The 17,269-nt window shown below is 38.7% G+C and overlaps 1 gene segment (V, D, J or C); it reads right to left on the minus strand.

Moving 5' to 3' along the window:
- Positions 1-15,289: 15,289 nt before the first annotated feature.
- Positions 15,290-15,841, minus strand: LOC121438470. The segment is given in 2 exon segments: positions 15,290-15,711; positions 15,796-15,841. Coding segments are annotated over 2 exon segments (468 nt in total).
- Between the last annotated feature and the right edge of the window lie 1,428 nt (positions 15,842-17,269).

Below are 17,269 nucleotides of genomic sequence, written 5' to 3' on the forward strand. Positions count from 1 at the left end.
CATCCACTCCAGACCCTCTCCTGGAGGCTGGCGAACCCAGCTTATATCAGAGTCAGTTAATGAGAACCCAGAGACAGACAGTGCAGGTGAGAGACAGGGTCTGTGAGGGTTGCACCAGGCCAGGTCCTGTCTCCTTCATCTGTAGCTGGGAAAAGACACCTGGAGACAAGCAACATCACGATCAGTCATACATTGCATAGACGACATGCCTGGGTCCCTCTCCTGAAACCCTGAAACACTTACAACTTGGAAATGTCACCAGGCAGAGGAGCAGCACCAGGACAGCCATGCTTTGCTGGAAGCTCTAGTGAGAGGAGATGGGTCCTCTCAGCTAGGCCTGGACTTTTATAGTGAGTCTGAGGGCTGCTTTGCATTGACACATGCTCCTGAGGGGATAAAAGAAAGCACAGGACTTGGTATCCACTTCCCTCAGGTGAAAGAGTTTTGTCTTATGTTTCTTAGAGTATTTGAATATGGGACCTCAGGAACATTTTCTTGTTATTGTTTGTATTTCCAAACTGTGACAAATGGGAATTAGTATGAATCACACTGTGAAGAGCTGGAAAGCCAAATATAGGAGTGTTCACACTAAGTGAGTCCACATTTATGCAGTTCAGGAAGAACAGTGTACCATAACCTAAATGCAGTTGTATATCTCTATAAATTGCAGCACTGAATTTAGTATGGGATTGGGCCTCTTAGTTATCAGAAACCCTACTTTAAGGAACGACTTAAAATTTATTCACTTGGTGTCAGTGAAATCATTCTTATTCTCATCACTTGTCTGGAAGATAACTTGTGAAGGTGAAGCTCACTAACATTATTATGTGTGATTCCAAGTGTGTATCTGAGAGGATACCCAAGAGACTTATTTGTTTCCTACCTCATGTGTCTCAACCTATTCACTTTCTCATTTTGGAACATTGTATCAAGGGACTGGTTTTAGTACCTCTTGACATATGTCAGTCTACCTTTCTCTATGTACATTTATCTCTCTTTTTAGCCAGTAATACAGAAAAACACATGTTCCTATATATAATTATTGCATTTACAAGGCATGTGAAATTTGGCTGTCAATAAAAATTCAGGAAGCACAGTAGTATGCAACTTGTCTTGAGAGTTGTGTTAATGAAAGTAAAAAATAGGGAAGGGACGTTAACCATTACACAAAGTGGAGAAGTAGGCAGTTATGAATATGGGAACCCTGTGCCTTGAGTTGTAGATCACAATAGAGAACAAGAGTTTGTAGAGCTTTCATCCTTGCTTTGGTAACACAAATCATAGGGGAAATAAAGTGCAGAGCTGGACCCACAGTGATCAATCAGCATTCAGAGAATGTCTGCCTATTACGTGGAATTGGATATTTCATATTTTAAATTCCTTATTTGTGTGTGCATAATGTTTGTACTAGAGTGTCAGTGGTAGAGAAAAGTCTTCACATTAGGGACTCAGCCATCTTGTGCAAGCTCTGATGTTCACTTCCACTATGAGTACTCTGTTTCACATGTTCTTTTCTCTGGATGTTAAAATATTTTTCAGATATTATTCTCAGCATGTTTCATCGTGGGTTTATCTTATATTTTCATTGTGTTAACAAAAATTTGGGAATGAGTATTATGTAAATAAATGTGCATCTCTTGTATTATATTGATGAATTTGGCATTTGGTTGCTTCAGAGATAGTTTGTGTCTGCACTTTCTTTTTATTGGGTTTTCCTTTTCCATGTACCCCATAAAGGAAGTCACTAAGCAAATTATTTGTAAAGATTAAGAGTTCATTATAAATGCACCCTTTACATATAATTATATTCTACTTGATAGGTAAATTCTTATCCATAAGTCTTTTATCAGTTATTTGTTTTACTTATATCTGGTGAACACATGGAGACACACTTAATGGGTCATGTTATAATGGATAATACCAGCTTGTACATTTGTGGTGTTGTTAGAATACCATGAACATTATACAAGCTACACTTATCAGAGAAGAAGGGACTTCATTTGGAAAAAATCTCATCCACCAGGTTGTTCTTTAAGAATGAATGCAGGGTCATTTTCTTGAGGAATGATTGAAGAGGGAGGGTTTAGACACACAGGGTGGTGCCATCCATGGGAAGTTGTTCCTGTTTTGTATAAGAAAGCATGGTGAACAACCAGGGAGTGCAGGCCAATAAACAGGGTCCTTTATGGTTTTCTATTCAGTTCCCACCTTCAGGTTCCTAGTCTGATTTCATGTACTGATATACCTACATGATGGACTATAAGATTTGATTCATGAGCCGGGCGGTGGTGGTGCACACCTTTAATCCCGCACTCGGGAGGCAAAGGCAGGCGGATCTCTGTGAGTTCAAGACAAGCCTGGTCTACAGAGTGAGTTCCAGGACAGGCTCTAAAGCCACAGAGAAATCCTGTCTCGAAAAATCAAAAAAAAAAAAAAAAGATTTGATTCATGCCTGCATCTTCCAGATCTTTGCCTAATGGTTGAACCTATGAATACACAGCCCTCTCCTTGAAATTTATCCAGAACTCGCAGGATGTGAATGTGTTACAGCCACAGGTATTCCATCATTAAAAGCAACAAAAGTTCATGATTGAAAAATCTAGATCATTTCACAGATGACATTGTGCTTTGATTGAAGAAACAAAATCACTTGGTTTCCAATGCCCACCTACTCTTTCATAATGAAACTTTATATGATTCCAGCATGCTATTCAGAATATTGCTTTCTTCTGACTTTTGTAATCTGAATACATCAGAGCTCTAGAAAAAGAACCTCAGTTCAGAATTACCAGAGGTGTAGGTTAATATTCATGAGGATGCCTATGTGTTTGTCTTTGGATTCACCTTCTTATTTAGCTTCTCTAGGAACATGAATTATAAGCTCAATGTCCTTTATTTATGGCTAGAAACTAAATATGAGTGAGTACATCCCATGTTCCTCTTTTTGGGTCTGGCTTACCTCACTCAGGATAGTGTTTTTTATTTCCATCCATTTGTATGCAAAATTCAAGAAGTCCTTGTTTTTTACTGCTGAGTAATACTCTAATATGTATATATTCCATACTTTCTTCATCCATTCTTCCGTGAATATTAACCTTCATCAGACGATGAAAGGAGACAGAGACAGAGACCCACATGGGAGTACCGGACAGAAATCTCAAGGTCCAAATCAGGAGCAGAAGGAGACGGAGCACGAGCAAGGAACTCAGGACCACGAGGGGTGCACCCACACACTAAGACAATGGGGATGTTCTATTGGGAACTCACCAAGGCCAGCTGGCCTAGGTCTGAAAAAGCATGGGATAAATCCGGACTAGCTGAACATAGCGGACAATGAGGAATACTGAGAATTCAAGAACAATCGCAGTGGGGTTTTGATCCTACTGCACGTACTGGCTTTGTGGGAGCCTAGGCAGTTTGGATGCTCACCTTATGAGACCTGGATAGAGGTGGGCAGTCCTTGTGCTTCCCACAGGTCAGGGAACCCTGATTGCTCTTCGAGCAGATGAGGGAGGGGGAGGGAAATGGGAAGGGGTTGCGGGGACGAGGCAGAAATCCTTAATAAATAAATAAATTTAAAATAAAAAAATAAAATAAAATTAAAAAAAAAGAATTACCAGAGGTGTTATACACCATAATTTTTGTACAATAGTGTAAATAAGACTCTTAGAACCTTGTAGGAAAGAAAACTCATTGCACCCATTAAACTCTGCTGGGATTCCACAAGGTGAACTTTAACACACAAACAGGAAAGAAACAAAGAAATCATGTTATGTATGAATGGGTTAGGATCTATTTTCAACTAACTGAAGCTCAGTGAGTATCACGAAATACATTGAGCTCACAATATCAGTGCTGGAACACGACACACATTTTGTTACTAGAACTACAGTTGATTCAAGGCTAGGTCTGTTTCCCAGTCTGTGTGCTGATGACGTACAGACTAAAGACAATCTGTGTTCATGGTTCACTGACACTGACTGGTTCCCTTATTGGCTCTGACATTAAACAACACAGTGCTCTAACTAGGGAATATTACTGAGTCTCTGGTCATAGTCTAGGATCACATAATCTCAAAGGTCTTTGCTTCTTCAGGATTTGAGTCTGTCCCCATATGGCCTATTCTTCCCTGTGTGATGATCTACATTTTGTTCAAATCAGAGTATATCCTACATTTAAAAATACCTAAAATGTTCTGTGGAGATAGCTCTGTGATTCAAGTTTTAACCACACACACACAGAAGGAACTTTGTTTAGTTCTGTAGAACTATACAATAGAGGTATATGTGATACTCAACAGTGAGTATCTCTGAGACATGGAGACAGTATGATCATTGAGACTAGTCTAGGCAATTGGTGAAATCCTTGCCCAGTGATGGGACTTATTTTAAAATTATCATATAGACATATAGAAGAAACCATCTCATGTTGGGAACGAAGCCGAATCGGGAGGGCAAAGGGGAGGGCGGCAGCTCCTTTGTCCCCATAGCCTGCCTGCAGCAAGCAGGGTGGGCCCTTTGTTTGCAAGCTAACCAAGCAGCAAGGAGATCCGATCTGGACACCAGGAGAAACATCACTGGGGAGTGACATCACTGGGAAGGTACATCAGTGGGCAAGAGGACCTGATACTGTAAAAGAAGATCCATAGGGGAGTATTGGGAGGAAGAGATGGGCAGACACCAATGCAAGAATTCTCCCAACAAGCTGAAAAACAACACTAAAACACCAGAAGCCAGCGACCTCACAACAGGAGGACATGAGCACCTTAATCAAGAAGAAGTAGAAAAAACTGACTTCATGAAAGTGATTGACACTCTTAAACAGCATATAAAAAACGCCCTTATAGAAATGGATGAGAAGTATAACAGAAAGTTCGAGGAATTGAGTAAATCAGTGAATGATACCCTAGGAAACCAAGGAAAAACAATCAAGCAGATAATGGAAACAGTTCATGACTTGAAAACTGAAATGGAGGCAAAGAAGAAAACACAAACAGAGGGCTGGCTGGACATGGAAAATCTAGGTAAATGAATAGAGACTACAGAATCATGCATAACCAGCAGAATACAAGAGATAGAAGAAAGAATCTCAGATTCTGAGGATAACATAGAGAAAATAAACGCTCTGATCAAAGAAAACAGCAAGTCCAACAAACTCTCATCACAAAACATTCAGGAAATATGGGACACAATAAAAAGACCAAACCTAAGAATAATTGGAGTAGAAGAAGGAGAAGAAGTGCAGCTCAACGGTCCAGAAAATATACTTAATAAAATTATAAAAGAAAACTTTCCCAACCTGAAGACAGATGTACCTATGAAGGTTCAAGAAGCATACAGAACACCAAATAGGCTGGATCAAAAGAAAACATGACCTCGCCATATAATAATCAAAACACAAAATATACAGAATAAAGAAAGAATATTAAGAGCTGCAAAGGAAAAAGGCCAAGTTACTTATAAAGGTAAACCTATCAGTCTTACACCTGACTTCTCTATGGAAACCATGAAAGCCAGAAGGTCCTGGATAGATGTTCTCCAAAAACTAAGAGACCACGGATGCAAGCCCAGAGTACTATATCCAGCCAAATTTTCGTTCACTATAAATGGAGAAAACAAAATTTTCCAGGATAAAAACAAATTTAAACAATACGTAGCCACAAATCCAGCCTTACAGAAAATAATAGAAGGAAAATCACTAACCAAGGAGTCCAACAATGACCACAATAACTCAGACATCTAGAGACTCTTCACCAGCGCAAATCAAAGAAGGAAAACACACAAACCCTACTACTAAAAAAGTGACCGGAGTTAACAACCACTGGTCATTAATATCACTTAATGTCAATGGGCTCAACTCACCTATAAAAAGGCACAGGCTAAGAGATTGGATAAGAAAACAGGATCCAACATTCTGCTGTCTACAAGAAACACACCTCAACCACAAAGACAGGCACCTACTCAGAATAAAGGGCTGGGAAAAGGCTTATCAAGCAAATGGACCTAAGAAACAAGCAGGTGTGGCCATACTAATTTCTAACAAAGTTGACTTCAAACTTAATTCAATCAGAAGAGATGAAGAGGGGCATTTTATACTCATAACAGGAACAGTTCATCAGGATGAAGTCGCAATCCTGAACATCTATGCCCCTAATATAAAAGCACCCACGTACATAAAAGAAACATTACTAAAACTCAAGGCAGCCATCAAACCGCACACACTAATACTAGGAGACTTCAACACTCCTCTCTCACCAATGGACAGGTCAATCAGAGAGAAACCTAACAGAGAAATTAGAGAATTAATGGAGGTAATGAAGCAAATGGACTTAACAGACATCTATAGATTATTCCACCCAAAGAGGAAAGAATATACCTTCTTCTCTGCAGCTCATGGAACCTTCTCGAAAATTGACCACATATTCGGTAACAAAGCTAACTTACACAGTTACAAAAAAATATTAGTAACCACCTGCGTCTTATCAGATCACCATGGATTAAAGTTAGAATTCAACAACAATGCTACCCCCAGAAAGCCTACAAATTCATGGAAACTGAACAGTCAACTACTGAACCATACCTGGATTAAGGAAGAAATAAAGAAAGAAATTAAAGTCTTCCTTGAATTCAATGAAAATAAAGAAACAACATACTCGAACTTATGGGACACTATGAAAGCAGTCCTGAGAGGAAAGTTCATAGCACTAAGTGCCCACCTAAAGAAAACAGAGAAAGCACATATTGGAGACTTGACAGCCCACTTGAAAGCTCTAGAAAAAAAAAAAGAAGCAGACTCACCTAGGAGGAGTAGAAGACTGGAAATAATCAAACTGAGGGCTGAAATCAACAAAATAGAAACACAGAAAACAATACAAAGAATCAATGAAACAAAAAGATGGTTCCTGGAGAAAATCAACAAGATTGATAAACCCCTATCCAAACTAATCAAACGACAGAGAGAGAACACGCAAATTAATAAGATCAGAAATGAAAAGGGGGACATAACCACAGACACAGAGGAAATTCAGAGAGTCATTAGATCTTACTACAAAAGCCTGTATGCCACAAAACTGGAAAATGTAAAAGAAATGGACACTTTTTTAGATAAATACCATTTACCAAAATTAAACCAGGACCAGGTGAACAATCTAAACCGACCTGTCAGTTGCGAAGAATTAGAAGCTGTTATCAAAAACCTCCCTACCAAAAAAAGCCCAGGACCAGATGGTTTCAATGCAGAATTCTACCAGAACTTCCAAGAAGACCTAATACCTATACTCCTTAATGTATTCCACAATATAGAAACAGAAGGGTCATTACCAAATTCCTTTTATGAAGCCACAATTACTCTGATACCAAAACCACTCAAAGACTCAACCAGGAAAGAGAACTACAGGCCAATCTCACTCATGAATATTGACACAAAAATCCTCAAAAAAATACTGGCAAATCGAATCCAAGAACACATCCGAAAAATTATCCATTATGATCAAGTAGGCTTCATTCCTGAGATGCAGGGCTGGTTCAACATACGAAAATCTATCAATGTAATCCAGCATATAAATAAACTGAAAGAAAAAAACCATATGATCATTTCATTAGATGCTGAAAAAGCATTTGACAAAATTCAACATCCATTTATGTTAAAAGTCTTGGAGAGATTAGGGATACAAGGGTCATACCTAAATATAATAAAAGCTATATACAGCAAGCCGACTGCTAACATCAAATTAAACGGAGAGAAACTCAAAGCCCCCAACTTAACTCAGGAACACGACAAGGCTGTCCACTCTCACCATACCTCGTCAATATAGTGCTTGAAGTTCTAGCAATAGCAATAAGACAACATAATGGGATCAGGGGGATTCAAATTGGAAAGGAAGAAGTTAAACTTTCATTATTTGCAAATGATATGATAGTGTACATAAGCGACCCCCAAAACTCCACCAAAGAACTTTTACAGCTGATAACCAGCTTTAGTAATGTGTCAGGATACAAGATCAACTCCAAAAAATCCGTCACCCTCTTATACACAAAGGATATGGAAGCAGAGAGGGAAATCAGAGAAGCTTCACCATTCACGATAGCCACAAACAGCATAAAATATCTTGGGGTAAATCTAACCAAGGAAGTGAAAGATCTATTTGACAAGAACTTTAAGGCATTGAAGAAAGAAATTGAAGAGGATACCAAAAAATGGATGGACCTCCCTTGCTCTTGGATTGGGAGGATCAACATAGTAAAAATGGCAATTCTACCTAAGGCAATTTATAGATTCAATGCAATCCCCATCAAAATCCCTTTAAAATTCTTCACAGATCTGGAGAGGACAGTAATCAACTTTCTATGGAAAAACAAAAAAAAAAACCCAGGATAGCCAAAACAATCCTATACAATAAAGGATCTTCTGGAGGCATTACCATCCCTGACTTCAAACTCTATTACAGAGCTACAGTAATGAAAACAGTGTGGTACTGGCATAAAAACAGAGAAGTCGACCAGTGGAATCATATAGAAGACCCGGATTTTATCCCACAAACCTATGAACACCTCATTTTCGATAAAGGAGCTAAAAGTATACAATGGAAGAAAGAAAGCATCTTCAACAAATGGTGCTGGCACAACTGGATGTCAACCTGTAGAAGAATTAAAATAGACCCATATCTATCACCGTGCACAAAACTCAAATCCAAATGGATTAAAGACCTCAATATCAGCCTGAACACACTGAACCTGATAGAAGACAAAGTGGGAAGTACCCTAAAACAGATGGGCACAGGAGATTGCTTCGAATGTATAACCCCAGCAGCACAGACATTAAGGGCAACATTGAATAAATGGGAACTACTAAAACTGAGAAGCTTCTGTAAAGCAAAGGACACTGTCACCAAGACAAAAAGGCAACCTACTGACTGGGAGAAGATCTTCCCAACCCCGCAACAGACAAAGGTCTGATCTCCAAAATATATAGAGAACTCAAGAAACTAGACTGTAAAATGCTAATTAACCCAATTAAAAAATGGGGCACTGAACTGAACAGAGAATTCTCAACAGAAGAAGTTCAAATGGCCAAAAAAACACTTAAGGTCATGCTCAACTTCCTTAGCAACCAGGGAAATGCAAATCAAAAAAACTTTGAGATATCATCTTACACCTGTCAGAATGGCTAAAGTCAAAAACACCAAGGATAGCCTTTTTTGGAGGGGCTGTGGAGGAAGGGGTACCCTCATCCATTGCTGGTGGGAATGCAATCTTGTGCAACCAGTGTGGAAGTCAGTGTTTCGGTTTCTCAAGAAATTCGGGATCAACCTACCCCTGGACCCAGCAATACCACTCTTGGGAATATACCCAAGAGATGATAAAATTAATGTAAACATGGCAAAAATTAACAGTTTCAAATGTATTTTAGATGACAAATCAAAAGTCATTAAAATCACCTTAACTTAAAACATACAGAAGCTTTTTTGTTGAGAAAAGTGAGGGGATAGCTGTTGAAAAATTTATCACCACAAAATGTTATATCTTGTCTGTTTAATAAAAAGAGAATATATTTTTTGCAATGAGAATCCAAACATTATGTTTCAAATTTTCTGAATAATTTTGTCTCATGTGAATAATCAGGAAAACATAAGGACTGCTGCCTAACCTTGACCAAATTGCAACACAAAGTTTACATCATGGTTTTTTCTGATAAAGCCTGCAAATATGACCCAGAGTCCACATCCTACAATTCATTCTGAATACAAGTATTTCTGTATATTATGACAAATTCTAGGGCTTCTTGTCAGAGTGCCCCAGATTGTGGACAGTAGGTGGGGATTTCAGGATTTCCCAGCAAAATCAGAAAAGAGACTGAGAGATGTTAAGTCTGTTGCCCAGGCTTATGGAGCAGTTGCAGGTTGTCTCGCAAGTGAAAAATAGCAACATGAATGATTTTTATATTCCATGTATCTGTTAAATTTATTTTAAACTTACTAATAAATAAATTCAAGAAATACATGCTTTATGCTTATTATCAATACCATGGGATACAAAAAGATATTCTATAAGAGATATTACTTATGCCTGAAGACAATGAATATGAGAGCTTGGAGAAAAATAATCCATTAGAATGGAAAACACAGTGACTAGGAGAGTCTGCTTCAATTAGAAAAGAATCAGTCAATGTCGGTTCAATTGCAACAAAGGCCAGTAGTTAGTGAGCAATGAAGCAAACTCATGAAGTGAGCATAACTATAAATAAAAATGCCCCATGTTCACTAAAATAATCATATAAGGCAATTATGAAAGGGACTTCAAGGAAACAGTGAATAATTTTCTTTTTCCTGTCTTACAGATTAATATTTTCATAGGTGTTTACTCACTTGAAAACTTTGCAGGAACTGATATTTGAATGCACAAATTATTATTTGGCCACTTTAATTCCATAAATTACTTTATAGAAATATAACCAATGTAACTTCTGTGCCCACTTTTATTAATGGACAATTGCCATACTGAAAACAATCAAGTGAAAATTATAGAAAGGCCACTGATTTTTTTGGAGTTGATCTCGTATCCTGCCACATTACTAAAGGTGTTTATCAGCTGTAGGAGTTCTTTGGTAGAGTTTTTGGGGTCGCTTATACCATCTTACACCTGTCAGAATGGCTAAAATAAAAAACACTAATGAGAGCCTTTGCTGGAGAGGGTGTGGAGAAAGAGTACACTCATCCATTGCTGGTGGGAATGCAAACTTGTGCAACCACTTTGGAAAGCAGTGTTTCGGTTTCTCAGGAAATTCGGAATCAACCCACCCTGAACCCAGCAATACCACTCTTGGGAGGCCTTATCATACAACAAAAGTATATGCTCTACGATGTTCATAGCAGCATTATTTGTAATAGCCAGAACCTGGAAACAACCTAGATGCCCTTCAATGGAAGAATGGATGAAGAAAGTATGGAATATATACAAATTAGAGTACTACTCAGCAGTAAAAAACAAGGGCTTCTTGAATTTTGCAGGCAAATGGATGGAAATAGAAAACACTATCCTGAGTGAGGTAAGCCAGACCCAAAAAGAGGAGCATGGGATGTGCTCACTCATATTTGGTTTCTAGCCATAAACAAAGGACATTGAGCCTATAATTAGGGATCCTAGAGGAGCTAAATAAGGAGAACCCAAAGAAAAACATATAGGCATCCTCCTGACTATTAACCTTCATCAGGCAATGAAAGGAGACAGAGACAGAGACCCACATTGGAGCACAGGACATAAATCTCAAGGTCCAAATCAGGAGCAGAAGGAGAGAGAGTATGAGCAAGGAACTCAGGACCGCAAGGGGTGCACCCACACACTGAGACAATGGGGATGTTCTATTGGGAACTCACCAAGGCCAACTGGCCTGGGTCTGAAAAAGCCTGGGATAAAACCGGACTCTCTGAACATAGCGGACAATGAGGACTACTGAGAACTCAAGAACAATGGAAATGGGTTTCTGATCCTACTGCACGTACAGGCTTTGTGGGAGCCTAGGCAGTTTGGATGCTCAACTTACTAGACCTGGATGGAGGTGGGGGTTCCTTGGACATCCCACAGGGCAGGGAAACCTGATTGTTCTTTGGGCTGAGGAGGGGGGGGACTTAATTGGGGGGAAGGGAAATGGGAGGCGGTGGCGGGGAAGAGACAGAAATCTTTAATAAATAAATAAATTAAAAAAAGAAAATTATAGGGATGTGATCACTACAATCACAATTAATTGTGGGTGTCTCTGTGAGATTTGACACCTCAGGCTTCACTTATAGAGAGTCCAGCAGTGAGAGACAGTAGAAGTGTGGCATATGGAAATAATCATTGAAATGCAATAATCTATTTTTATAGAAAATGTCATTTTCTTCGGATCCTCACATAGAAGTGAGAATATTGGGCATGTGTTCTTGTATACAGCTATTTTGTGATTCACACAAACTCCTTTAAACTAACGTAACAGAACCATGTTCTGTTTTATAAGGCACAGTGTGCATTTCCCTCCATCCTCATAGTACTGTGATAACTTTCTTTCCTTTAGTAAATGAGTCTTGCATTATTGGTAACAGGCAACTTATCCCTTTTGCTTAAACTTTCATTTTTATATTGATCAAAAATGCTTGTGCTATGACCACATGTATTGGCCAAGATGAAAGAACCAAAGGAAAGGATGGCGTGCAGTGTTGAAGGAGCTGTGGGCCATTTTCCTGCCGCCCGACTCCTGGCCACCAGCTAGCTTATGCCCAAAAATAATTACACAGAAACTGTATTCTTGTAAACACTGCTTGGCCCATTAATTTTAACCTCTTATTGGCTAGCTCTAACATATTCATCTAACCCATTTCTAATATTCTGTGTTGCACCACGAGCTGGCTTACCAGGAAAGATCTTAACCTGTGTCTGTCAGAAGTGGGAGAATCATGGTCACTGACTGACTCGGCTTCTTTCTCCCAGCATTCTGTCTGTCTACTTTGCCTACCTAATTTTCTGTCCTATTAAAGGACGAAGGCAGTCTCTTTATTTAACCAATGAAATTAACACAAAACAGAAGACTCTCCCCCATCATTTTCCCTTTTTCTGTTTAAACAAAAAAGAAAGGCTTTAACTTTAACATAGTAAAATTACATATAACAAAACAGTTATAAAACAAGAATTACAGTCACAATATTTATATCTATTTTATCTTGTATCATAACTAAGGAAAACTATAACTATCTATTTATTCTTCAATTCCATCAAAGACTCCAGAAGGATATAATATTACCTAAGCAAACAAGAAATCCAAAACTCTAGAAATGACAGAAACATCTCACTGCCTTTACAGTCACCCAAAGTTCCTCTGTACCATTGGGGCATCTATCTTCAGCCTTCAGGCATATAGTATCCAGCAGACATTTCCATGAAGCAGAAAATTTCAAAGACAGTTCAGTCACTATCTGCTGTGTCCTGCAGAATGTCTCACAGACTCTTTCATGAGTCAGGAACCCCAAAAGACCATCTCACCTTTAGGCAAGTTCAACAGTCCACTCTCTGCGGGTTCTCTTTGTCCAGTTTATGCAACAGTCCAGGCAAGAGCAGTTTCTTGCCCAAATGACTATCCAACTCCATAAGGATCCTCTTTGATGCCCATCTTCCTCTCAAAGTAGCTGGTGGTGCCAGGAGCAGACGTGTCTCATTGTCATGAAAAGCCCTACGTTATTAAAACATCTAAAATGCCATATTCTGTAGTCTTTGAAAGATATGAAGAATGCCTGTCTGAAATATATTTTGCACATCTAGAAAATCTAACTAACATGTCTACAAGCTTAACTATTATCAATGATTATCCATCAACAACCTATATTTCCTAATTATACATTATATTTTAAAAATGAACTACACAATCACAATACCTTAATCAAGATTAGAAATATGCATATACATATAACAAAATTGACCTTAAATCCATACCAATGCAAATTATTCACTGTCTGGAGAAAATGTCTGTTCATGATGGCATTAGTGTAAAAATGAGAGGCCTGTTGTTTGTTGGGGTATCTGTCCTCCCACCGGATCCCACAGCCAACAGGACCAAATGAAAATCAGATAGAGATCTCTATAAGTTTTAAAGCTGATTGGCCCATTATGTCAGGCTACTTTTTAGCTCTTGTAACTTATATTAACCCATAATTCTGATCTATGTTAGTCATGTGGCTCAGTACCTTTTTCAGTGGGGCAGATCACATCCTGCTACTTCGGTGGTCTGGTCGGGAGTGGGAGGAACTGACTTCCTCATTCCCAGAATTCTCTTGTTCTCATTGCATCATTTCTACTTCCTGTCTGGTTTTCCTGTCTATACTTCCTGTCTAGCCAATCAGCGTTTATTTAAAACATGATTGACAGATTACAGACAATTCTCCCACACTGCATTAGAGTTATGTGCTATCCTTAGTATCAAATTTCAGACAAGTGATAAAAATGAGCTATATTTGAGAAGAAAAATGAGTCTAATTTCTTGAATGAGGCAAAAATGTTAAGATTTAAAGGTCCTAACCTTTTACTTTTTGAAATTTTCTATATGTATCAAAGCATCATTTAAACTATGGAGCACTCACATTGGGTTAACTCTCAACAGTAGATGAGAAAATGAAATATTTTGTTTTTAATTATGTGTGTAAGTTTCTGTGTGAGTAGTGTAGTGTGCATGGGGACAAGTAGAGACCATTGGTTCTCCAGACTTACAGGTAGGTATGACTTAACCATTGTGGGTGCCAGAAATTGAAACTGTTTCCCTGCAAGAGCAGTATCCTCTTTGAACCTCTGAGCTGCTTCCCGAGTGCACAGATGATCAGTGGCCACCTTCCCTTTTATGTTTGCTGCAGCTCAGTTCTCAACAGTAGAAATATCAAACCAATCTGCATGAACATGGAGGGCCTTGTATCCGAACAGTCAGGCATCAAGGGGACAAAATGACCACTTAATCTGTGCAACTTAAGAAGCTCATTGTAGGTAAAGTAAAACTAGGGAAGTCTGATCATAGTTTGAAAAGTGTAGAGTGAGAACATTAATCAGCTAGTTGGGAAGGGTTATCCCAAATAATAAGTTATATTGAAGTTGACCAAAATTAATAAGAACACATCCTGTCCTTATATGAAGAAAATCAGTATTAAAGTTAGACAGACTCTGAAACAATAACTATTTGTTTAGCCTGAGAAACAACTGCTTATAAGTCTGATGGCAAAACTGATTTTTACCATGATGCAAATGCATGATATGGGATCTGTGAAAAGCAATAATCAGTTCTATCCTTTTATGAGACCTTCTTGGTGTAGAAGGAAAATACGGCTATTTCAGTTTCCATTGTGTTGTGGGAAAATGACTTTAAATTAGGGAAGCTGTGGTTTCTCTATCACAGTTGCAAAAACAAAGAGGACAAATTGCAGCTCTTTTAAAGTTCTCTAGCTTATAACTGAACCTAACATCAACAAGTGTCATTACTGCTGACTCCTTTAAAATATCTACATATGTAAGAAAATGTGCGAATATGTATGTATAAATGTGTGTCTGTAAAACATGTAAAGTTATATGTTATTCTATCTATAACAAGGAGCAGATTGTTATCTTACAGGACTTGTGGGATAAGCTATTTGTTATAGTATTTGAAAAAAATAGGAAGTTTATTAAACTACGACAGTGAAGAGAAACCTCTAGAGTATTTTTTAATACGTGTTTGGAAGAGGAAAACACAGATTCTAATGCTGAAGCATATTCTTATCCAGAATAGTCTAGAACTTCTTATCTTGTTAAGCAGCCACATGCTGGTCTAGGGAGACTCTGTTGGTCCCCATCGCCCCCTGCTGGTCGTGAGTGTCTCCATATGGAGGTTTTTGTGCAGGCTCACACTGGAGTTCTCTCACTGTGTCTCTGGCACAGTAATACATGGCTGTGTCCTCAGTTTGCAGACTGTTCAGTTTTAAGAAAACTTGGTTCTTGGAAGTGTCCCTGGTGATGGTAATTCGGGACTGAAGAGCTGAATTATAATCTGTACCTCCACCACTCCATATTGCTCCCATCCACTCCAGACCCTTTCCTGGAGGCTGGCGGACCCAGTTTACACCATTGCTGGTTATTGAGAATCCAGAGACAGTGCAGGTGAGCGACAGGGTCTGTGATGGCTGCACCAGGCCAGGTCCTGACTCCTTCAGCTGTATCTGGGACAGGGAATCTAGGGACAAGCAAAAACACCATCAGTCATATAACACATAGATGAAAAACCTGGGTCCCTTTCCTGAAACCCTGAAGCACTTACAGCTTGGAAATGTCACCAGGCAGAGGAGCAGCCCCAGGACAGCCATGCTGTGTTGGAGGCTCTAGTCAGAAGGAGATGGCGCCTCTCAGATTGGCCTTGGATTTCATCCTGAGCTTGAGGACTGTTTTGCATTGGGGGAGGTCCCAGAGAGCATAAAAGGAAGCACAGGCAATGTTTTCAATTTCTCTTCCAGCAAACTAAGATTTGCTTTATGCTGTTTGGAGGTACTGAATATTGAACCTCAGTAACATTGCCTTGATGCTCTCTGGATTTCCAATTCCGGAGAAACAGGAAATATTAAGAGTCATACTGTACAGGCCTGAGAAGCAAAACATGAAAGTGTTTACATTAACTAGGTCTACATGCATTTTGTGAAAGCAGAGGAGGACACGAGATTCTCAATGGATTTATGTACCTTTGCATCTTCATATTTTCCAGTAGAGAATTTAAATTGTATTGGTATATTGGAGATCGGAAATCCTGTTTAAGGAACTACTTAAATTATTTCTCTTGGTGTCTGTGGAGTTGTCTCATTCTTATAACTTCTCAGGAAATACCTTGTGAGGAAGCAGCCCACACACATTTCATACATGTGATTTCACATGTTTATCTGTAAGGAAATTTGTGGGACTAATTTGGGTCCCATGTTAGGCTCAGATTTCACATTCTCACTTAGGAACATCCTAACTGAATACTAGATTTCATTTCTCTTAATTTATGTAAGTTTATCCTTGAATTTTTATATCTTTCTCTGTCACTCTCCTCAGCTTGTAGTCAATCACAGGTTCCTAAATATGATTGTTGCTTTGGTAAGTTATGGGATGCACAGCTACTAATAACACTTCACAAAAAGCAACAGCATACAACCAGGTTTGAGGGTTATGGTCACTGAAGAACTTTAAGTGATGACAAGAAGTGCACTGGAAGTCAGATATGAAATTGGGGAACCCTGTGACTTGAATGATAGTCAAGGCAGAGATAACAAGAGTTTCTAGTGTCTTTTCCTATGTCATGTTAATGCAAATCAACAGGGAAGGGAAGTGCAGAGCTGGAACCAACATGGTCAGTCAAGACTCAGGAAATGTCTGTCTAACTTGGCATTAGAGAAATTACAATTTGTCTGCATTATTTCCTTATGAATTGTCTTTTCACTTTTTACCATGAGTTGCAGTTGTAGAAATTGCTCTTCAATTTAATGAGACAGCCATCCTATGAAAGCCCTGATCTTCATATGCAGTATGAGTAGAATGTTCCCTGTGTTTTTTATTGCTTCAGGGTTATCAAAACAATTTTCAGACATGATGCTTAGTATATTTCATCTTGGGTTTGTTTGATATTTTAATTATGGTTACAATAATTTGGAAAGGAATATCTTAGGAATACATGCACATTTCTTATACTATATTGGGGAACTAGGTATAAATTCACTTATTCAAATATTTTCTGCCCATAGTTACTTCAGAGATATTGTCTA

Source organism: Microtus oregoni, unplaced genomic scaffold (assembly GCF_018167655.1).
Source record: "Microtus oregoni isolate MIOR12 unplaced genomic scaffold, Mior012 000056F_ref0000123, whole genome shotgun sequence".
In the NCBI taxonomy this organism is placed as follows: domain Eukaryota; kingdom Metazoa; phylum Chordata; class Mammalia; order Rodentia; family Cricetidae; genus Microtus; species Microtus oregoni.